We start from the raw sequence: 24,020 nt of genomic DNA, 5'->3' as shown, positions 1-24,020 counted from the left end.
ATGCTACACACACACACCTACCTGTTTAGGCTCCAGTACTGGGGTACATACATGCTACGTTATGCCCCACTTTCCCATGGGTACCTGGAAGTTGAACTCGGGTTCTCTTGCCTGTGCAGTAGGCACTTTACCCCCAGACCATCTCTCCAGCCCCTCCTCTCTTGTCTTGATTCACATACTGAAGACTCTCTGTTGTCTCCTTACCATGGAAAAATGAGACATCAGGCAACGAAGAGATCCTTTCATGTCCGTCTGTACAGGTTTTCACTTCTTGTTCAAGAGCTGTTTGAAACCGTTCCCTCTGCTTCCAGTTTGCCGCAGGATTCTTCCCTGTAGGCTGAGGCTGGTTCTCACCTTCTGCTCCTCTTCCCTGGGGTCCTAGCCTCATCTCTGTCAGTTGAGCTCTGGCAACATCAGGAAGAACAGCATCTGTTCCTGGCGGCATTGTTCACTTCCTTGGTTTGTCTCTCCGTTCTCCGAGTTCATCATCTTAGAATCAAGACCAAAACTGTACTGTGTCTTGGGTTGCTTCCCATCTGGACCCTGGTTCTTCAGTGTCCTGGTTTCTTCTACTACTTTTCTTCTTCCTCCCCTTCCTCGTTCTTCTCCTTCCCTCTTTTCTTTTCTTTCCCCTTCTCTTATTTTTGAGACAGGGTTTCACTCTGTCACTCTGTAAGCCAGGCTAGGCTAGAACTCACTATATAGCTCGGGCTGCTCTCAAATTCTCAGCAATTCTCCTGCACCAGTTTCTAGAGCTGGGATTATAGGCACACATCACTATATCCTACTTTGGAAATAATTTCTTGCTTGGATGGTCTTTTTTGTTGTTGTTGTTTTCGAAACATGGTTTCTTTGTGGTTTGGGTGCCTGCTTAGAATTCCTTCTGTAGAGCAGGCTGGTCTTGAACTCACAGAGATCCACCTACCTCTGCCTCTGAGTGCTGAGGTTAAAGGTGTACACCACTAACATGGGATGTACTCACTCATATTTGGTTTCTAGCCATAAATAAAGGACATCGAGCCTATAATTCGCGATCCTAGAGAAGCTAAATAAGAAGGTGAATCCAAAGACAAACATATAGGCATCCTCCTGAATATTAACCTTCATCAGGCGATGAAAGGAGACAGAGACAGAGACCCACATTGGAGCACCGGACTGAAATCTCAAGGTCCAAATTAGGAGCAGAAGGAGAGAGAGCACGAGCAAGGAACTCAGGACCGCGAAGGATGCACCCACACACTGAAACAATGGGGATGTTCTATCGGGAACCCACTAAGGCCAGCTGGCCTGGGTCTGAAAAGGCATGGGATAAAACCGGACTTGATGAACATAGCGGACAATGAGGACTACTGAACTCTCAAGAACAATGGCAGTGGGTTTTTGATCCTACTGCACATACTGGCTTTGTGGGAGCCTAGGCAGTTTGGATGCTCACCTTACTAGACCTGGATGGAGGTGGGTGGTCCTTGGACTTCCCACAGGGCAGGGAACCCTGATTGCTCTTCGAGCTGATGAGGGAGGGGGACTTGACCTGGGGAGGGGGAGGGAAATGGGAGGCGGTGGCGGTGAGGAGGCAGAAATCTTTAATAAATAAATAAAATAAATAAATTAATTAAAAATTAAAAAAAAAGGTGTGCACCACTGCCACCAGTTGGTTGGGCTTTTTAGGAAGTGAAATCTTGCTGGGCAGTGGTGGCACACACCTTTAATCCCAGCACCCAGGAGGCAGAGGCAGGCAAATATCTGTGAGTTCAAGGCCAGCCTGGTCTACAAGACCTACTTCCAGAACAGGCTCCAAAGTTACAGGGAAACCGTGTCTCGAAAAACGAAAAACCAAAAAAAAAAAAAGAAAGGAAGGAAGGAAGGAAGGAAAGAAAGAAAGAAAGAAAGAAAGAAAATCTATTGACTGAGACAGGGTCTCATGTAGCCTACACAGCTAGACTGATCAGCAAGTCCCGGGAATCCACCTGTCTCCACATGGCTAGCTGAGATTACAGACAGGCACCAGTACACCTGACTTCACTTTTTGTTTTAAGGGTTCTTTTCCTTACTTGTTTTGGGGGTATAACCCAGGGCATGAGGCATCATAGACAAACATCTCACCCCTGGCCTCCATCCCCAGCCCTTTAGTGTCTTATCCTGAAGCTTTGAATACACTATTGATTGCTGCTAATGCTAGAATTTGGTTTAATGTGGGATGGGTTGTGATTTTTTTCTTTCTTCATGTGGTGTGTGTATACATGTTTGCATGGATGTGGGCACACCTGTGGGTGCATGGGTGCTCATGTGCACATTCATGTGAGGCCCAATGTCGATGCCTGGAGTCGTTGTCAATAGCTTTTCTACTTTATTCGTTGAGGCATGTTCTCTCAGTCAAACCCAGAGCTTGTCGCTGCAGTTAGTCTCACTAGGATCTCCTGTCTCACCCTTCCAAACCTGGCACGCAGCTGGGCCTCCACACCCAACAGACATTTACGTGGGTCTCTAAGGATCTGAACTTGGTTCTCAGGCTTGCCTGGAAAACACTTACACTACTTATTCATCTCCCCAGCCCCTGGTTTTGGAGTTTTGAGCCAGAGTCTCTATTCTAGGCAGCCTGAAACTTCCTGAGTAGCTGAGGATGACCTTGAACTCCTGATCCTCAAAGTTCCTCCTCCTGAGGGCTTGGGATTACAATCAGGCACCACACCACACCAAGTTTAAGTGGTGCTGGGGATCAAATCCAGGGCTTTGTGCATGCAAAGTAAGCAGTCTACCAACTGAGCCACATCCCCAGCCCCGGTCATTACAAGACGTAGAGAAGGCAGTTAGGGGCTATGGGCTGGGTATGTCGGCCAAGGGTTCCTGTGTTGAAATTTGCTACCCATTATAAAGTATTCAGAGGATGGAAAGTTAAACCAAACAAACAGGAAGAGACAGCACTTGGGGAGAGCGACTAAGGTGAGATTAGATCATTCAGGTGGAGCACCCGTGGTTGAATCCTGGTGGCCCTACAAGGAGCCAGAGACTAATGCAGATGTTTCTTGTTATATGGCACCCTCTATCACTTTGGGACTTCATCAGCAAGAGGGTGTTTGTCTGGTGTGGGCCCATGTACCTTCAGGCTCGGAGGCTCAACAAATCTCTTTCCTTTATAAAGTTATCCAGCTTTGAGGATTTTGTATTGTAGCAACACTAAGAATACACTTCTTATTAGAGACAGTACCTCAAATTCACTTTGTCTCCAAAACTATGGTTGAACTTGTTCTAATCCTCCTGCCTCCAGCTCCCAAGGGTTGGAATTATAGCTGTAATCCACCAAGCTTTCCATCCAGATTCCAGTGTCTTGAGTTATTGTCTTCTTAAGTTTTAGTTGATTTGAGATGGCTCTCACAGTGTACTTCAGCCTGGGTCCAAATGGGATAGCCTCCTGTCTCAGTTTTCTTAGGATTAGGCATGCCCGGCTCAAGAATAAATACTTTGAGCTTAACATTTGAGCCTATTATTCTACAAATGAAAATCAGAAACCCAAATGGAAGGACAGGAAGAAGCAACCAGTGAAGTAATCAATGGATACAGGAATCCGAAGAGTTTCGCTGGGTTTGAGCTACTTGGAGAGAAGAGCCGGAATGGAAACCCAGGGCTTCAAGTCAGGTTGCTTCCCCTACAATGCCTAGAATATTACGTACTACCGCACAGAGCGGGCTGTTATCACCACAGCGCAGCCATGCCGCATTTCAGAAGAAAACAAACGACAGTTAAGTTTTGAATTGTGCATGTCTAGCCATGAGAACGACATTTCTTCCCTGTGCTATGACAGATGTGGGGGCAAAGGCAAGGTCAGAGTCGCCCCGGTTCAGTTTTCACGCTGTGAGCCAGGCCACTGCCAGTCCCCCTTCCTTCCTGTCTTTGTTAGCCTGCCAGTCACCCCAGTGGGCTGAGTCCAAGGGCGCAGGCGCTCAGCCAGATGGTGACTAACACCTCCACCACCGTGCACCGGGACCACGTAGGAAAGGCAAACGGCACCGCTTCAAAGAACCCTGCTAGACCAGTTCGCATCTGTAACTCTCACCCACAAACGCGTCTTTGTCTTGTAATCTAAGCACGGAGTGACGGATGAGAGGAGGAGGGAACCTGTGCTAGACCATATGGGCGGAGGGGACAATCTCAGCATGATCTCTAGCATTTGCTTTCAGGTAGGTTCTCATTAGCCCAGGCTGGCCTCCAATTATGTACCCAAGGATGGCTTTGAACCTTTGATCCTGCTGCCCCCAGCTTTTGAGTGCTGGGATTCGGTGGCACCCAAACTCCGGGTTTGTAGGGTGCAGTCTATAGAACCCAGAGCTTCGCACGTGCTAAGCAAGGTACTCTTCCAGTCGAGTGAGATCCCCAGCCCAGTCCTAAACTTCTGATCCTCCTGTCTCTACATGTTGAACACTGGAATTAAAGGCCTGCAGAACCATGCCAGGTTTTTACAGATGGTTTTGTTGTTTTTGAGACAGAGTCTCATGATCTAATATGGTCCTAGATGGCCTAGAACACACAGAGATCTGCCTGTGTCTGCTTCCCAAAGTGCTGGGATTAAAGTCTTGCCTCGCTAGCAATTTTTTTTTCTCTATCCTGGAACTCGCTATGTACATCAGGCTGGCCTCAAACCCAGAGATCTACCTGCCTTTGCCGCCCGAGTGCTGGAATTAAAGGTGTATAGCACTACCATCTGGCCTGGAGTGAGATGTTTAAAGACTTGAAAAGAATCTGATACTAATCTGATTGAAAATATATGATGGTCACCTCTTGGTCTTTGATCAAACATCACCTGTAAAATACACAAGTAGTTAGACCCAGGGTAGAAGGACAATGAAAACGTAAATATAGTGGTTACCTTCGTAAGGGTTTCTATTGCTGTGAAGAGACACCATGCCCACAGCAACTCTTATAAAGGAAAAACATTTAATTGGGGTGGCTTACATTTTCAGAGGTTTAGTCCATTATCATCATGGCAGGACATGGTGGCATGCTGGCAGACATGGTGCTGGTCACATCTTGATCAAAAGGCAACAGGAAGTGGACTGAGGCAACAGGAAGTAGACTTAGATACCAGGTGCTATCTTGAACATATAAGAGACAGCAAAGCTCACCCCCAAAAGTGGCACACTTCCTCCAACAAGGCCACACCCACTCCAACAAGGCCACACCCACTCCAACAAGGCCACACCTACTCCAACAAGGCCACACCTACTCCAACAAGGCCACACCTACTCCAACAAGGCCACACCTCCTAATAGTGCCACTTCCTTTGGGCGCTATTTTTTTCAAACCCTCATAGTAGTTTAGGACTAGTGGGCTCATTTCCTTCCATTTAGAACATTCCTGTTATAACATGTGACTATTATTAATACTTACGTATGACATATATTAATATGCTATACATAATTTAAACTTTTTGAAACTGGGCTTGCTATGTTGCCCAGGTTAGCCTTAAATTTCTGGGCTCAGGCATTGCTCCCGCCTCAGCCTGTTAAAGTGCACCGCATGGATTGTGTGTCACACGCAGGCCACAGTGTGCATGTGGAGATCAGACAATAGCTTACAGAAGTAGGTTCTCTCCTTTTGCCATGTAGGTCCTGGTGTAAGACTTTAAGATAATCCTGAAGCCATTTTTGACAATTCTGAATCCTCTCAGCCTCTGTGCCATAGTGCTTCCCCTCCTCCCCTGGGAACCAAGGACCTAACAGCGACACTGGCACGTACTCAGTTCCTGAACAATTACCCATATACGTATGTTTTGGTTCGGTCCCCTGGGAAACGGGGTCAAAATGACCTCTTACCTCATCTGATCTGGCAACAGCTCTCCATTCAATTATTGATAATAGCCTTTTCAAATAAGCCAATCAGAATAGTCAAAGAACAATCCCCCTTGCTTCTGTGGCCCCTTTAAAAGTAGACTGTACCAGCTATTCGAGGTCCCTCGGCTTCCCGAATGCTGGGGGACCCTGTCATGACAGAATTAATAAAATTCTCATGCTTTTGCATCGGCTGTGGTGTATGAGATGGTCTCTGGGGGCGACTCCTTCTCGGTGTTTGGATGCTAGAGTCCAACATTTGGTTCCCTGACCGGGAAGCAAGTCGCTCCCAGACACACTCTAAACCCAGTTGGAGGTATAAAGAAACGAGCTCATTTTTATGTCTGTCTGTTTGTGTATTGTGTTTCTGTTTCTGTGTAATTGTGAATCAGTAATTTGAGAATTATACTTGCGCAGGGTCTGTATTGAAACGGGGCTAAGGGAGGAGGCAGACATGTCCTGAGATCCCTTGCCCTAGCCCTGAAAGACGTTTCATGGGCATTTATGGAAGGGGCGACCAGGTCGCCTAATCTCCAGGGGAGATGTGAGCAAATCAGTTTGTCCAGCTTGGCCACCAGTCCTTGACCCACTTGGGCCATCTCACTGGTCCATAACCTCAGCCTCTTGAGCAGTCGAGTCTCTTCTATAAGTTTTATTATATCTTGAGATGGCGTTTATTATTATATCTTGAGATGTAGAGCCCAGTCTGGCCTAGAATTCACCACCATCCTCTCTATGCTCCCAAGTCTTGAGGGACCACCATAGCCAGCCTGAAAATCCATGGTATTGGACACACGGCCCATGGACTCCCTAGGAGAGTGTGCTCTGGGTTGACTAGGCTTGATCTCCACAGCTCAGACACTGGCAAAGAAAATGTTCCTGGAAGTGAACAACCTGACCTGGAAACTGCACAGCCCTGAGAATGGGAGAACTGAAAGAGAACTCTATCAACCCTTGCCAACGTTTAAAAGATCCATCTCCCTGTACAGCGCATGCCAAGCACACTGTGCCCCTGAACTATATCACCAGGCCATAGCTCCAGTTGGAATAGTTGGGATCATCCGCTCGAAGGGCCCAGGATCCCACTGTCACCCCACGTGGTCCTTCCCACATCTCCAATCAATATGAAGGCGTTTTATTAATGATCTCTTTCTTGAATAGTGCTTTGGTGGAATTTGGGGATGTGAACTCTCAGGGATGTGCTTGCTTATCTCTGAGCCACAGCCCCTTACTGGAGGACTCCATGTAGGTATGCTACTGTTGAACCGTGACTCCAGCCCCTGACTGGAGGATGCCAGCCTCTGAACCACAACCTGAACCCCTCATGGCGGTAAGGATTCTAGTCGGGTGCTCTACCGCTGAGCCATACCCCAACACCCTGAGGACCTTTCTAACATGAGCAGAGAAGGCAAGGCCAACGGGTCTTTCACAGAACCCTCCCTTGGACTTGAACACATCAAACTTAAAATGAACACGAACCTTTCCTTCAGAAGAGGAGGCTGATGCCATGGCTGTGCAGATAGCATCTTGGACTAACGAGGGAGGAAGCTTATATAAACAAATTCCTCAAATTAAGTGGCTGCGGAAAAGAAAAGCCTTCTGGGAGGAGTGATAAGGGAAAGTGGAGAAACAGTCCAGTGCAGAAAAGACAATAACAGCAAATAGGAAAACTAGAAAGGCAGCTTCTGGAATGCCCACCCTGGAAGTTCCAGAGGAGGAAGTGGGGGAGGGGGCGGGAGCAGAAGACAACTTTTCCCTCTTGTGGATCCTGAGGGTGGAACTCAAGTCCTCAAGCTGATGGGAGCACCTTTGCCAACTGAACTATCTTGCTGCCCTCCTTAAGACTCCCCCTTTTCTTCAAGACAGGGTTTTTCTGTGTAGCCCTGGGCTTCATGGAATTCACTCTATAGACTGGGCTGGCCTCGAACTCAGAGATCTGCCTGCCTCCTCCTCCCAAGTGTTGGGCTTAAAGGCATGTGCCCCACCACCCGGCTCCCTCTTTAAAGTATTAAAAAACACGATTGTAGGCTCTCAGGGCTGGTGCTTGGATGTGCAGATGGTAATTGTCTCCACAAGCCCTGCCACTCATTTAAAAACACGGCAGAGAAGGGACTTGGAGATGGCTTAAGGGGGAAAGAGGGCTTGCTTTGTAAGCCTGAAGATATAAGTTCAAATCCCCAACACCCACATGAAAAGGCCATTGTGGGGGCTGGAGAGATGGCTCAGTGGTTAAGAGCACTGACTACTTACTCTTCTAGAGGACCCGGATTCAATTCCCAGCACCCGCATGGCAGCTCACAACTGTCTGAAGATCCAGTTCCAGGAGATCTGACACTTCACACCAATGTACATAAAATAAAAGTTAAATAAACCATAAAAAAAAGAAAAGGCCATTGTGCTATTCACGTGTATAACCCAAGCACTGTGGGGCAAAGAAAGGCAGTGCCGAGAGTTCATTGGCCAGCCAGGCTAGCTGAAATGGAAAGTTCCGACTCACTGAGAACTGTTGTCTCAAAGTAGCATGGCTAACATCAGATGCCCAGCTCTGAGTTCCTCAGGCACACACATGCAAGGGTGCACACACACAGGGGTACACACACAGGGTGCACACATCTGGACGTTCATGTGCATGTACCACACACACCACATAGACTTTGCATGTCATACACACAAAGTAAATAAATAATATAATAAAGATCCCAGCCCACAACTCCAGCAGAAGACTCCCACTATACCTGAGACCACACAGGTACTAGGAACAACTCAGAGGGCCTGAGTTCCATTCCCAGCACCCACATAGCAGCCCACAACTGTCCGTAACTCCAGTTCCGGGGGATCTGACACCCCCACAGACACTAAGGCAAGCAAAAACCAATGTGCATGAAATAAAAGATAATAATAAATACAAAAGTCAAGAAGGAAGATGAAAATGTCCTAGAATTGAATGAAAATGAAGACACAACATACTGCCCGCCTATGGACACAATGAAAGCAGCTCTGAGAGAGATATTTACAGCCCCAAGTGCCTACACTCTAACACTAGAGAGATAGCAAGTCAATAACTTAATGGCGTACCTTAGGGCCTGTGGAAAATCAGAGCAAGTTAAACCGAAAAATTGGTGAACAGAGGTAAAGATTAGGGCAGAAATCAGTGAAAGGAAAATGAAAAAATAAAAACTAATGAACGAATGAAAAAGAGTTGGTCCTTGTGCTGAGAGTGTGATTCTGCTGGCAGAACACTTGCTCAGTATGCATGGAGCTTGGGTTTCCATCCCCAACAAACAGAAAATTCAAAGTAGGGAAACCCAGAGATAGTTGACCAGACGTCGTGGGAGCTCATGGACTCTGGACCAAGAACTAGGGAGCCTGCATGGGACCGACCTAGGGCCCTCTGCATATGGGTGACAATTGTGGGGCTTGGTCTGTGGGGGTTCCTAGTAGTGGGACCAGGATCTGTCCCTGGTGTATGAGCTGGTTTCTTGGAACCCCTTCCCTATGATGGAATGCCTTGCTCAGTCTTAATGCCTCAGCTTGATGTGACATGCTTTGTTGTCTCCTGCGGGAGAGGAGCGGATGGGGATGGGGTGGGATAGAAAGGAGGTGGAGGGAAGGAACGGAAGGAGAAGAGGGAGGGGAAACTGGTTGGTATGTAAAATAAATTTTAAAAGTTAATTTTAAAAAAACTTAGCAAAGCAGGAAGATCAGAAGTTTAAGATTATCCTTGGCTATACAGCAAGTTTGAGCTAGCCTGGAATAAGAGACCCTGTCTCAAACAAATGAACATGAATTGGTTCTTTGCAGGAACAAAAACAACAAAACAAGATTGATAAAACCTTGGCAAAACACACACACACACACACTCACACACACACACACACGAACAAACTAATATAATTGGAGATTCAAAGGAGGCATTACAACAGATACCAATGACATTCTGAAAATCGTTATGCTAAACTTTGAAACATATACCCCACTAAATGGGAAAACCCAAGACATGGAGGCATTTCTAGATGCAAGGGATCAACAAAAATTAAACTAGAACAGCCGAAGATACTGAGAAACCTTGACTCAAAACAACAACAACAAAAAATTAAATTAAATGAGACAAACAATCTGAAAATTTAAACAGTTCTAAATACACAATGAGATTAAAATAGTAGTTTCTTTATTTTTTTTTGTTCTGTTTTGTTATTTGAGATAGAGTTTCTCTGTTTAGCCCTGCCTGTCCTGGAACGCACTCTGTAGACCAGGCTGACCTCAAACTCACTGATACAAGCCTGCCTTGGCTCCCGAGTGGTGGGATCAAAGGTGTGTGTCACCACCGCCCAGCCTAAAGTAGTAATTTTTTAAAAATCTAACTATAAAAGTCCAGGTGCAGATGGATTAGCTGCCAAATTCTACAAGACCTTCAGAGCACCCAATTTAGTAAAAGAGAAAATGCAGAGACATTCCCAAACTCTATTTATGACACTAGCATTAATCCTGATAGTAAAACAAGATAGATACACTGACGAAAAAATTATAGACCAATCCCCCTGATGAACTCAGACACAAAAACTGTCCAGAAGACTGGGGACTGAAGAGATGTTTCATGGTTAAGAGAATGTATTGCTCAGGGCCGGAGAGATGGCTTAGCAGTTAAGAGCAGCTGTTAGGGCTGCTCTTCCAGAGGTCCTGAGTTCAATTCCTAGTAACCACACGGTGGCTCACAATCATCCATATGGGATCTGATGATGCCCTGTTCTGATACCCTCTTCTGTCATGCAGGTATACAAGCAGACAGAGCACTCACATTTATAAATCTTTTTTTTTAAAAAGAGCATATACTGCTCTTGCTTAGGATCCAAGTTCTGTTCCCAGCACCCACAGTTGGCAGCTCACAACCACCTGTAACTCCAGCTCTCGGCAATTCAACTCCTTCTTCTGGCATCTGTGGCCAACTGCAATCACATGGCATGTATTCAGACAGAAACAAATCAACAGAAAGCAAATGCTGGGGATGATGTGAACAAAGAGGAAATCTTATATATGGCTCGTGGGAACAAAAGTAACGTAAGCAAGTCCTTCACAGTGGAAATCAGCATGGAGATATCTCAAAAAAAAACTGAAAGTAGATCTACCAAACAGTCCCGCTCTACAACTCCTGGCTATTTCCATGAGAGGCTCTAAATCAACATACCATAGAGATACCTCTATTTCCGTGCTGATTGCAGCTCTCTTCAAAACAGCTAAGTCTTGGAGCCAGGCTGGGTCTCCAAAGACAGAGGAATGGTAAACAAAACTGTGGTTTCCGCACACAATGGAAGCTTTTCCGCCACAAAACAGAATGAAGTCATGTTATTCTCAGGAGACTGGAGATAACTGGAGATGAACACACTAAACCAGTCTCAGACAAAAGATTGTATTTGTCTAATCGATGCTCCCTGGATATCTAGAGATGTGTGAAGCCGTGTATGGATACACGACAGGGAAGCAGATGTGAGGCTGCCAAGGGAGTGAAGGGGACTAGGGAGGGGAGGGGAGAGAAGGGAGCATGTGGAGAAGGAAGGGAGATATGCTCAACATAAACATAGTGTATGACCAATAGCAATCTACAGCTTCAACGCAATCCCCATCAAAGTTCCAACACAATTCTTTACAGACCTTGAAAGAACAATACTCAGCTTGGAAAAATAAAAACCCCAGGATAGCTAAAACAATCCTGTACAACAAAGGAACTTCCAGAGGTATCATGATCCCTGATTTCAAGGTCTACTACAGAACTATAGTAACAAAACCAGCATGGTATTGGCATAAAAACAAGTGGATCAGTGGAACTGAATCGAAGTCCCTGGTATAAATCTACATGCCTATGAACAGCCGATGTTTGACAAAGGAGCCAAAATTATACAATGGAAAAAAGAAAGCATCTTCAATGAATGGTGCTGGCATAAATGGAAGTTGACATATAGAAAAATGCACATAGATCCATATCTACCACCCTGCACAAAACTCAAGTCCAAGTGGATCAAAGACTGCAATATAAATCCAATTACACTGGACCCAATAGAAGAGAAAGTGAAAAAGAGGCTTGAATATATTAGCATAGAAGACAACTTCCTGAATAGAACATTAGTAACACAGACACTGAGATCAACAATTAATAAATGGGACCTTCTGACACTGAAAAACTTCTTAAGGCAAAGGGCACTGTCAATAAGACAAAAATGACAGCCTAGAGAATGGGAAACTATCTTTACCAATCCCATATCTGACCAAGGGTTGATCTGTAAAATATAAAAGAACTCAAGAAACTAGACATCAAAAAACCTCCAAATAATCCAATTAAAAATGGGGTACAGATCTAAACAGAATTCTCAACAGAAGAATCTCAAACAGACGAGAGACACTGAAAGAATTATTCACCATCCTTAGCATCAGAGAAATGCCCATCTTACACCTGTCAGAATGGCGAAGATCAAAAACACTAAGGACACCTTATGCTGGTGGGAGTGAAAACTTGTACAATCACTTTGAAAATCAATACAGAGGCTTCTCATAAAATTGAGAATCAGTCTACTTCAAGATCCAGCTATACCAATCTTGGGCATATACCCAAAGGATACTTCATCTTACCACAAGGACACTTGCTCAGCTATGTTCATAGCAGCTTTATTTACAATAGCCAGACCCTGGAAACAACCTAGATGCCCCTCAGCTGAAGAATGGATAAAGAGACTGTGGTACATTTACACAATGGAGTATTGCTCAGCTGTTAAAAACAATGACATCAGGCTGGGCGGTGGTGGTGCACGCCTTTAATCCCAGCACTCGGGAGGCAGAGGCAGGTGGATCTCTGTGAGTTCGAGGCCAGCCTGGTCTACAAGAGCTAGTTCCAGGACAGGAACCAAAAAGCTACAGAGGAACCAAAAAGCTACAGAGAAACCCTGTCTCAAAAAAATAAAAAAACAAACAAACAAACAAAAAAAAAAAACAATGACATCAGGAAATTTGCAGGCAAATGGATGGAACTAGAAAAAAAATCATCCTGAGTGAGGTTAAGACAGACATGGTATGGACTCACTCTTAAGTGGGTATTAGTTGCAGAGAATAACCAGGCTACAACCCATAGCACCCGAGAGGTTACGCAACAAGGAGGGCCCAAAGGGAGATGGGGACATATGGATTTCCCTGGGTAAATTGGGGGCCAAAGGAGTTAGGAACATGCGGGATTGGGTTGGGGGCTGGATGGAGGGAAAGAATAATGAAAGAGATGTCTTGATGAAGGGGGCAGTTTGGGGTCAGGTAGAAACCTGGTACAAGGAAACTCCCACGGATCTACAAGGATGACCCCAGCTAAGACTCCTAGCAACAGTAGATAGGTAGCCTGACCTGGCTATCTCCTGGAATCAATTGGTGATTACCCCAGTTGTCATCAGAGAGCCTTCATTCAGTAACCGATGGAAGCAGATGCAGAAATCCACTAAGCACTGGGGCCGAGCTCTGGGAGTCCTGCTGAAGAAAGGGAGGAGGGATTGCAAGAGCCAGGGGGTCAAGGTCACCATCAGGGAACCCAGAGAGACAGCTAATCTGGGCTCATAGGAGCTCACAGACTCTGGACCAACAGCTAGGGAAACTGCGTTGGACCGACCTAGGCCCTCTTCATAAATGTGAAAGGCGTGTAACTTGGTCTCCTGTGGGACTCCTAGTGGCAGGAGCAGGGCCTGTCCCTGCGGCTTGAGCTGACTTGCAGGAACCTATCCCTCATACTGGGTTGCCCTGCCCAGACTTAATACAAGAGGAGCCGCCTACCCTACCTCAGCTTGATATGCCATGCTCTGTTGACACCCGTGGGAGCCCCAACCCTTTCTGAACAGAAACAGAGGAGTGGATGGGGGAGAGTGCTGAGGGAGGTGGGAGGAGGGAATAGGAGGAGAGGAGGGAGGGGAAACTGCAGTTGGGATATAAAACATATGAATAAATTCAATTAATAAGAAAAAACAAACAAAACCCAATATAGTCTATGAAGCTATCCTAGCTCCAGTGCATGGCTCAGCGGCAAAGACATCGGTCCCCAAGCCCGATGATCAAAGTTTGATCCCTGGATCCCATCTAGTGGTAAGAGAACTGACTCTCCCAAGTTGTCCTCTGACCTCCACCCACACACTGTGGCACACTTATACATACAACAAGTGAATGCAATCTCAAAATGCCCTCATGTGGTAGGGTACTATGCATAATAAATATATACAATGAAAAATTTTTAAAAATATTTATTATTTATTATGTATACAATATTCTGTCTGTGTGTGTGCCTGCAGGCCAGAAGAGGGCACCAGACCTCATTACAGATGGTTGTGAGCCACCATGTGGTTGCTGGGAATTGAACTCAGGACCTTTGGAAGAGCAGGCAATGCTCTTTACCACTGAGCCATCTCTCCAGCCCCCTACAATGAAAATTTTAAGATAATTTTAAAATGATCTTAATCTCCAATGGTTAGTATTGTTAACTTGATGGGACCTAGAATCACCTAGGAGAAGTTTCTAGGTGTATCTGCGAGAAATTATATCTTTCTTTCTTTCTTTTTTTTTTTTTTTTTTTTGGTTTTTTCGAGACAGAGTTTCTCTGTAGCTTTGGGGCCTGTCCTGGAACTAGCTCTTGTAGACCAGGCTGACCTCGAACTCACAGAGATCCGCCTGCCCTCTGCCTCCCGAGTGCTGGGATTAAAGGCATGCACTACTAACACCTGGTGAGAACTTATGCTTTTCTTTACATTTTGTGTGGGTTGTGTCTGTATGCATGTGTGCAAACACATGGAGGCCTGAAGCAATAAAAAGAATCAGCCCCTGTTACTCTTCCAACCTACTCCCCGTGAAGCAAGTTCGTGACTAGCTAGCTCACTAGCTCTGGGGAATCCTATGTCCACCTTCCAAATCTGGAATTATGAACAGGCTGCCACATCCTCCTGGCATTTCCATGGAGATCCAAACTCCAGTTCTCCCGAGGGCGCACCAAACACTAGCCCCTGAGCCATCTCCTCAACCCCCACAGAAGATGTTCCAGATCAGGTTAACCGAGGAAGGAAGCCTCTTTCCAAAGTCAGGTAGCACTATCCCATGGGCTGGGGTCCCAGTCTAAATAAGGAGACGGTGAGTTGAGCACCAGCATGCATCTCTCCCTGCTTCCGGTGCGTGGGTGCAACGTGGCCAGCCGCCTCGGGCTCCTGCCACCATGCCAGACTGTACCCTCAAACGATGAGCAAATCTTTCTGGAAGCTGCCTTTTCTGGGTACTTGATCCTAGCAAGAGAAGTAACACATACAGAAACCACACTGAAGAAGTGAAAGTGTTGAACATTTTATTAAGATTTAAAAGCGTTGTGTGTGACGAACCGAGTTCGAGGAGGGGGCACCTCTCAAAGGCGTGAGCCCTGTGTGGCTTGGTCATTGGGCAGCTGTGAGAGGTCTGTCTTCTAAGTGCTTTGTGTATTCACACTCTCGGCCCCCGGTAGCGAAAACTTACGACATCGGCTTCCTTCACGAGGACATCTTCCTTCACGAGGACATCTTCTTCCTTCACGGAAGAACAGACACTGTTACACTCCAGGTTTACCAGCTTGCTGTCACAGCATCTGTCAAAGATCCCAGCTGGACTAGAATTTCTTCCAGTGAGTTCTAGAATTTATCTCAAGTGACCTTGAGGCTCCTCAAAGACACAAATTATCCAAATACTTCTTAGGTTGGGCTTGGGGGTGGGGCTGTGTGGAGCAGGGAATTAGAGGCAGCTGTGAGTCACCTACTGAGGGTGTTGCGAACTGAACTCAGGTCCTCTGCAAGAGCGGTTTGTGCTCTTACTGTGCCTGCCTCTGCCTCCTGAGTGCTAGGATTATAGGTGTGGACCCCATCACTGGGTTCAGCTTCATTTTAACAATTAAAATTTTATATGTGTGTGTGTGCACGCACATAAGCAAGCAAGCAAGCAAGCAAGCACGTGTACACATTCCACAGCCTTGTGTGGAGGTTGGAAGATAGCTTGTGGGAGTTTACTCTTTCACTGAGTAGATCCTGGGACTTGAACTCAGATCATAGGTTAGGCAGCAGCATCTTTACACACCCAGCCACTTTACCAGTACCATCTGAAGGATTTTTAAGCTTGCTGCCACTGAGAACATCCCAAACTGGACTGAAACTCTGTTCCCATTTAACACTAGCTCACACCTTCTACCCCACCCAGCCTCTGGGACCCACCATTCTGTACTTTCTGTTGCTTATGAGTTTGCTCGCTCTCAGGACCTCACAGAAACGGAATCAAGCAAGATTTGCCCTTTTGTAACTGGCCTTGTGTGTCTATGGAGTATGTGTGCCTACAAGTGTGTAAATGTTCACATGCACTTACAGAGACCAGAGGTTGACTTCAGGAGTCTTCCTCAATCACTTGCTACCTTAGTCTCTCACTGAGTCTGGAACTCACCATTTTGGATAGACAGGGTGGCCATCGGCCTGTCTCTGCCTTCCAAATGATGGGTTTACAAGTGCATGCGCTAAGCCCAGGTTTTTACATGGAGGCTAGGCTGTAGCTGAGGTCCCCCCATGTTTGTCTGGCAAACACTTTACCAACTAAGTACATCTCCAAAGTCTCCACGGCCTTGAACTCTCCGCGCAGCCAAGGATAGCCTTGAACCCCTGACCCTTCTGTGTTTGCTTCCTGGGTGCTAGGGTTACAGTCTAGTGTCATTGCCCCCAGATAACTTTTATGTGATGTATATTTTACCACTAGACAGGATCTTCATAAAAACTGTTATCTGATCCCCCTTTCTCAGGGTGGCAAGATAACTCAGTTTGTGGAAGAACTCATCCCCAAACTATTCTAGAACAAGACAAAATTCAGTCAGGGGCAAAATGGTTTTCCAACAGCTGGGCCAGGCTGCATTGTTTGCATTCTTAGATAGGAAATCATCTTAAGTGTCCTGTCCCTTCCCTTCCCATTCCTCTGCTTCAGCTAAAGTGCCAAGAAAAAGACAGTTTCAGACTGGAAGCAAAGAGATAAACTCCTATGGGTGCAGACTGGCTTTGTGTACAGTAGGGAAGCCAAAGGTCAGCCTCAGTCATCGTTCCTCAGGGCCTGTCCATGTTGTTTAACAGTGTGTGCGTGCGTATATGTATGTGCGCATGTGTGTATGCATGCGTGTGCATGTGTATGTGCGCGCATGCGTGTGCGTGTGTATGTGCGCGCATGTGTGTATATGTATGTGCATGTGTATGTGTGTATATGTGTGTGTGCATGTGTAAGAGGATAAGGGGTATGTTGCTATAGCATGCATGAGGTCAAAGGCAACTTTCAGAGTCATTTCCCCTTTCTACTGTGTGGGACCCAGGGGTTGAACTTCAGTTGTCAAGCTTGACAGCAAGTGCCTTTGCCCAGTTGTGCTCAATAGTTCTAGGACAATCTGGCAAAGGCTAAGATCATTTGAGAGGAGGGAATCTCAATTAAGAAAATACCTCCAACCAGACAGTGGTGGTAGCAAGCCTTTAATCCCAGCACTGCGGGACCCACATTAAAAAGCCTGATGTAGTAAGGTGGTGGTACACACACCTTTAATCCCAGCGCTGAGGAGGCAGAGGCAGGCAGATTTCCGTGAGTTCGAGGTCATCCTGGTGTACAGAGTGAGTTCCAGGACAGCCAAGGCTACACAAAGAAACCCTGTCTCAAAAAAACAAGACAAAACAAAACAAAAAACAAAAAAAAAGAAGAAAAAGAAAAAGCTTTCATAAAAATCAGCCTGTGGGCAAACCTGTGTAACACTTTCTTAATTGGTGATTGATGGGAAGGGCCCAGCCCACTGTGGGTGGTGCTATCCCTGAGCTGGTGGTCCTGGGTTCTATTAAGAGAGAAGGCTGAGGTTATCCTTCCTTACCCCTTCTGAGGAATGGATACGGGGTTGTGTGGGGGAAAGGTACAGGGAGCAGGAAGAGGGGAAGTGGGAACTGTGGTTGGTATGCAAAATAAAAAAAAACTTTTAAATTAAAAAAGAAAGAAAGAAAGAAAGAAAGCAAGCAAGCAGGTTGAGCAAGCCATGAGGAGCAAGTCAGTAAGCAGCAGCTCTCCACGGTCTCTGCACCAGCTCCTGCTTCTGGGTTTCCGCCCTGTGTGAGTTTCTGTCCTGACGTCCTTCTGTGATGAACATTGATGTGGAAGTGTAAGTCAAATAAACCCTTCCCTCCCCCCACCCCTGCTTTTGGTCATGGTGTTCCTGACTATCACAACACTGGTCCATCTCACCGGCACCCCACATCGTTTTTGCTGTTGTTTTGTGAGACAGGCTCTCTTGCTGGATTGGAACTTCATTTGGCTAGACTGGCTAGCCAGGGATCAAACGTCTCTACCCACCCAGAACTGGGATCCTAAACATGTTTCAACATCCCTGGACTTTTCACATGTGCTCGAACTCAGGTTCTCATGCTTGCATAGCAAGTGCTCGACCAGCTGAACCGCCTCCCAGCTCACAAACAAGCTTCTTGATACTCGAAGGCCACAATGAAGAACAGGAGCCGGGAAGGCAGCCAGTTAAATTCAGGAGGGTGGGAAGAGAAGTCAGCCTGACCAAGCGCCAGGTTCACTGCGGTAGCATTAGAAGCACGGCCACCAAGAGGTGGCCCCAGGACGTGGGGCCCTTGTTACTCACCTCACCAAAGTGTTTCTCAATAATGTTCAGGGCACTCTGGCTAATATGACAATTCTGGTGGAGCTGTAAGGACTCGATTTTTCCAATACCGCCCAATTCCTCTATCAGAAGACACAGGTTTTCCTTCTCGTGCAGCTTGTCTGCCTCCTGAGGATGGATGGGGACCAGCAAAGAGACCATCAGACACTGAGTGTGCTGGAGGGTGGGTGCTTCAGCTGGACGGCCCTAAGGGAGCTTTCCTAGGTAGAGACAGACCTGTTCCATCAGGAGTGGCCGCAGACCCATCGGAAATGACAAGATTTCCCTCTCGTTTCATTAATTTATTTTCTCAATCATGCATGTGCACATTTATTCACAAAATCTCATTCACAAAATCACCCATGAAGTCATTCATTCACAATAATCTCCCACGAATTCATTCACAAACTCTCCCATGAATTCATTCACTCACAAATACATTCGTGAATTCACCTATGCTTTTACTTGTTCACACATTCACTTTTCTACTCAAAATGTATTCAACATTAGAGAATACAAATATAATAAATATAAAAATGCTTTTGTCCAAAGCATTAAAGAATTCAAAATGAAAAATATTCAATAAAAAAAACCAAGTGCAAGTCAGGTGGTGGTGGCCCATGCCTTTAATCCCAGCACTCAGGAAACAGAGAAAGGCAGATGTTTGTGAGTTCGAGGCCAACCTGGTCTGCAGAGCAAGTTCTAGGACAGAGTCCAAAGCTGCAGAGAAACCCTGTCTCAAAAAACCAAAACCAGGGGCTGGAGAGATGGCTCAGAGGTTAAGAGCCCTGGCTGCTCTTCCAGAGGTCCTGAGTGCAATTCCCAGCAACCACATGGTGGCTCACAACCATCTGTACTGAGATCTGGCGCCCTCCTCTGGCCTGCGGGCACACATGGAGGGAGAATGTTGTATTCATAATAAATAAATAAATCTAAAAAAAAAAACCAACAAAACCAATACTGGGCGCATGCCTTTAATCCCAGCACTCAGGAGGCAGAGGCAGGTGGATCTCTGTGAGTTAGAGGCCAGCCTGGTCTATAGAGTGAGTTCACAGGACAGACTCCAAAGCTACAGAGAAACCCTGTCTCAAAAAAAAAGAAAAAAGAAAAGAAAAGAAAGAAAGAAAAAAGACTAACAACAACAAAACAAAAACCCCTCAACTCCTTAACCTCCTCTTCTTTCCACCCCCTAAGTCTTGGCATGACAGGCACACCCAGCTCAATCATTAAAGGAATTCACAGTACCAGTGCCTGATGTTCATCCCTTCTCCTTTGTGACTGTCCTGAAGAAATGATGTTATCCTGTCTTAAAAGATTTATGGTGCTTTTCAAACCTATCCTATCCTCCTTTGACTTAATCCCCGATGGCTTACCAGATCTGTTTTAAAAGTTTGATATAGGGAGGCTGGAGAAATGACTTGGTGGCTAAGAATATTGATTGGTTTTCCAAAGGACACAGGTTCAGCTCCCAGTGCCCACCCAGTGGTTCATAACCATTTGTAACTCCAGTTCCAGAGGATCTCATGCCCTCTTATGGCCTCTGCAGGCATGTGGCGCACAGACATACATGCAGGTAAAACACCCATTCACATAAAATAAAAATAAATCAGTCCTTAAAGAAAAAACTGACACATGGTGATGCCTTCCTATATTCTCAGTATTTCAGAGGCCTCATGATGCAGAAGGACTACCATGTAAACCTGCCTGGGCTCCATAAGGAGACCTTGTCTCCAAAGCAAAAAAAAAAAAAAAAAAAAAATCAAAAACAAAAACTAATTCAGGAGAAATGGCTCAGTGTTTAAAAGCACAAACTACTCCTACAGAGGACCTGAGTTCAGTTTCCAGCACCCACACCAGGTGACTCACAAGCACCTGTTGTGAGCTGCAACTCCAGCTCCAGGGGAATCTGATGCCTCTGTTTGCACCCGCACTCACATGCACGTGCCCACGCACTTAAAAATAAAATAAAGCTTTTTTTTTTTTTTTTAAAAAAAAAGGCCTAGTAACTTCTTTTTAAAGACAGGGTTTCTCTGTATAGCCCTGGCTGTCCTGGAACTCACACAGCAGACCAGGCTGGCCTCAAACTCAGCTTCTCCTGCCTCTGCCTCCCGAGTTCTGGGACTAAAGGCGTGTGCCACAATGCCTGGCACTGGCACAGCTCTGTAAACAGAGGGTGTTTCTGCACCCTCTGTTCTGCGGGTTTCTCAATCTCAGGCGGGATAAACCCACATCTTCACCAGCCAGCCTCCCCCGCCCCCCAACCCATGCCTTTGGTTCACTCACTCACTCGTTTATTCATTCGGAGTCAGGGTTTCATGGAACCCAGTCTGGCACTAACTTGCTATATAGTTGAGGGTGACCTTGAACTCCTCACCCTCCTTATCTCAACCTCCAGACGGAGTGCTGGTATTATATATAGGCCTGTAGCAACCTGCCTAGGCTATGTGGTGCTTGGATGGAACCCAGGATGGAACCCAGGGCTTCACACATGCTAGGGAGGCATGCTAACAAATGTGCTACATCCCAGCCCGACTTACTTGTGCTACTTAAACTTTTTACATTCATTTTCTCTCTCTCTCCTGCCACCCCTTGTGTATGCATCAGCACATGCACCATTGCACATGTGTGGAGGCCAGACAACAACTCGCTGAAGCCCCATCTCTCCCACAGCCACATGGGTCCTGGGGACTGAACTTGGGTGGTCAGCTTGGAGGCAAGCACCCTTACCCACCGAGCACTCTGGCCCCCACCCCAGCAACTCCACTGCCATATCTCTGAGAAGTACGCTCACATGCTCACTGTCTTCGGGTCTAAGACTGCCGTTCAGAACAGCTTACCTGGAGAAAGAAAGAAACGATGTCAAGGACGATGGTGATGATCTTCATGTCTGGAGCAGTGAGCAGATTTAGCAGCGGCTCCAGGACTCCTGAGTGCACAAGCATGCTCAACTGGCTCTGAGAGGCCCCTGTTGCAAAGTTTGCCACGGCCCACACAGCTTCCTTCTGGACCCTGAATTCTGCCTGCAAAGACAGGGGGTTTGCGTTCTCTACAGTGCCAGGGTCATCATAAAGGGATGCTGACTTGACTCGTGCTTTGTTGTTGTTTCTATACATTTTTGAGACAGGCTCTCATGTAGCCCAGGCTGGTCCCCAACTTGCTGTAGAGATGAGGAGGACCTTGGACTTCTGGCCCTCCTACCTCCTCTTCCCAAATGCTGGCCTTACAATGTGAACCACCACGCCTGGTTTATGTTGTACCGACACTCGGTCCCAGGGCCTTGTGTATGGTTGGCGAGCACTCTACCAACAGAACCACATCTTAAGCTTTTAAAACTAGGGTTTCACAAGCTGCAGAGAAACCCTGTCTCAAAAAAAAAAAATAGGGTTTCACTATATAGCCAAGGCCACCCTGGGACTATGCAGCCTAGGTAGGCCTTCAATTTATAATCCCTCTGTATGTTAGGATTACAGGTGTGTGCTCCAGACCTGGTTTAACTTGGTTTACTCTCCAGGACAGATGTAAGAGCTGAGCTTATATATGAAATTTATGTCCCATGCCCTGACAACCTGCCTTCAATTCATCAGAACACAGCATGTGAGCAGAACCATGAAGTAGGCAGACTGACTCCCACAGGACGCATTTTCTTAGACAGGGTCTCACCTGGCTCAGACTGGCTTTCCAAGCACAGTGTCGCCACGGAAGACCTTGAACCTTTGATTATCCTACTTCTATCTCTCTTCATGAGAGTGCTGGGGATTGAACTCAGGTCCTCATGCTTGTACAACAGACTCTGTATAGACTCTCTCTCTCCCCGGCTCCGCCACTTACGTTTTTTAGTAGGGCTACCAATGGGGGCAGCAGGTTACACGTGATCAGTTGCTGGATGTGGTGTCTGGGCCCAGCAGCCACGTTGCTCACGGCCCAGGCAGCTTCCTTCTGGATGGAGGACTTTGGGTGTCTCAGGAGCTGACCCAGTACCTTCAGCATGCCAGCATCAATGGCCATCTGGGTCTGCAGATCTGTTCCTGTGACAATGTTACCCAATGTGCGGAGAGAAGGTGTCTGGAAGGACCAAGACAAACGGCTAAGTGTCACAATGTGTCCCAATTCAGGAGTCACATGCTGAGTGCTGCGCCCAGTAATATCTGGAAGTTGTTGGGGCCAGCATACCCGCAGCTGCTTTTACATAGTCTCAAGTACTTGTTTGTTTCCCAAAGGGTTCTGAGTCAAGGTAGCTAGATAAGGGAACTATGGGTAAATGATGGTATAGTGGGGGCTGGTGTGCAGCTACAGGTAGAGTGCTTGCCCAGCATGTGTGAAGTTCTGTGTATAGAAACCTGGCATGGTGCTGCCCACCTGCAATCCCTGTGCGTGGGAGATGGAGTTAGGAGGTCCCAAAGCTCAAGGTCCTTCTTGGCTATATAATGAATTTAAGGCTAGCCTGGACAGATTCAATGCAATGCCCATCAAAATCCCAGCAAAATTCTTCAAAGACCTCGAAAGAACGGTACTCAACTTCATATGGAAAAGCAAAACACCAGGATAGCCAAAAAAATCCAGTACAATAAAAGAACTTCTGGAGGCATCACAATCCCTGACTTCAAACTCTACTACAGAGCTACAGTACTGAAAACAGCATGGTACTGGCATAAGAACAGACAGGAGAACCAATGAAACTGAATAGAAGACCCGGATATCAATCCACACATCTTCAAACACCTGATCTTTGATAAAGAAGCAAAAAATATCAAATGGAAAAAAGAAAGCATATTTAACAAGTGGTGCTGGCATAACTGGATATCAACATATAGAAGAATGAAAATAGATCCATATCTATCACCATGAACAAAACTCAAGTCCAAATGGATCAAAGACTTCAACATAAAGCCAGCCACACTGAACCTTATAGAAGAGAAAGTGGGAAGTATACTTGAATGCATTGGCACAGAGAACCACTTCCTAAATATAACCCCAGCAGCACAGACACTGAGAGAAACAATTAATAAATGGGACCTCCTGAAACTGAAAAGCTTCTGTAAAGCAAAGACATGGTCAACAAGACAAAACGACAGCCTACAGAATGGGAAAAGATCTTCACTAACCCCACATCAGACAGAAGTCTGATCTCCAAAATATACAAAGAACCCAAGAAATTGGACACCAAAAGATCACATAATTCAATAAAAAAAATGGAGTACAGACCTAAACAGAGAACTCTCAACAGAGGAATTTAAAATGGCTGAAAGACACTTAAGGAAATGTTCAACATCATTAGTCATCAGAGAAATGCAAATCAAAACAACTATGAGATTCCATCTTACACCTGTAAGAATGGCCAAGATCAAAAACACTGATGACAACTTATGATGGAGAGGTTGTGGGGAAAAGGGAACACTTCTGCATTGCTGGTGGGAATGCAAGCTGGTACAACCCTTTTGGATGTCAGTGTGGCAATTTCTCAGAAAATTAGGAAACAATCTTCCTCAAGACCCAGTAATACCACTTTTGGGTATATA

At 46.1% G+C, this 24,020-nt stretch overlaps 1 protein-coding gene across 1 annotated transcript in view; it reads right to left on the bottom strand.

Annotated features, from left to right (window-relative positions):
• Positions 1-15,148: 15,148 nt before the first annotated feature.
• Positions 15,149-24,020, bottom strand: part of Kpna7 (karyopherin subunit alpha 7) — a 30,714-nt gene continuing 21,842 nt past the window's right edge. The window contains exons 8-11 of the mRNA XM_075973170.1: positions 22,333-22,566; positions 21,342-21,524; positions 18,487-18,633; positions 15,149-15,377 (exon numbers count right to left, since the gene is read on the bottom strand). Of these exons, the coding sequence (XP_075829285.1) occupies positions 15,294-15,377; positions 18,487-18,633; positions 21,342-21,524; positions 22,333-22,566 (648 nt within the window). The 3' untranslated portion in view covers positions 15,149-15,293. The remainder of the gene's footprint in view (positions 15,378-18,486; positions 18,634-21,341; positions 21,525-22,332; positions 22,567-24,020) is intronic.

This window comes from Microtus pennsylvanicus, chromosome 1, assembly GCF_037038515.1.
Source record: "Microtus pennsylvanicus isolate mMicPen1 chromosome 1, mMicPen1.hap1, whole genome shotgun sequence".
Classification (NCBI taxonomy): domain Eukaryota; kingdom Metazoa; phylum Chordata; class Mammalia; order Rodentia; family Cricetidae; genus Microtus; species Microtus pennsylvanicus.
Note: the sequence above shows the minus strand (reverse complement) of the source record. Positions and strands in the feature narration are given on the sequence as shown.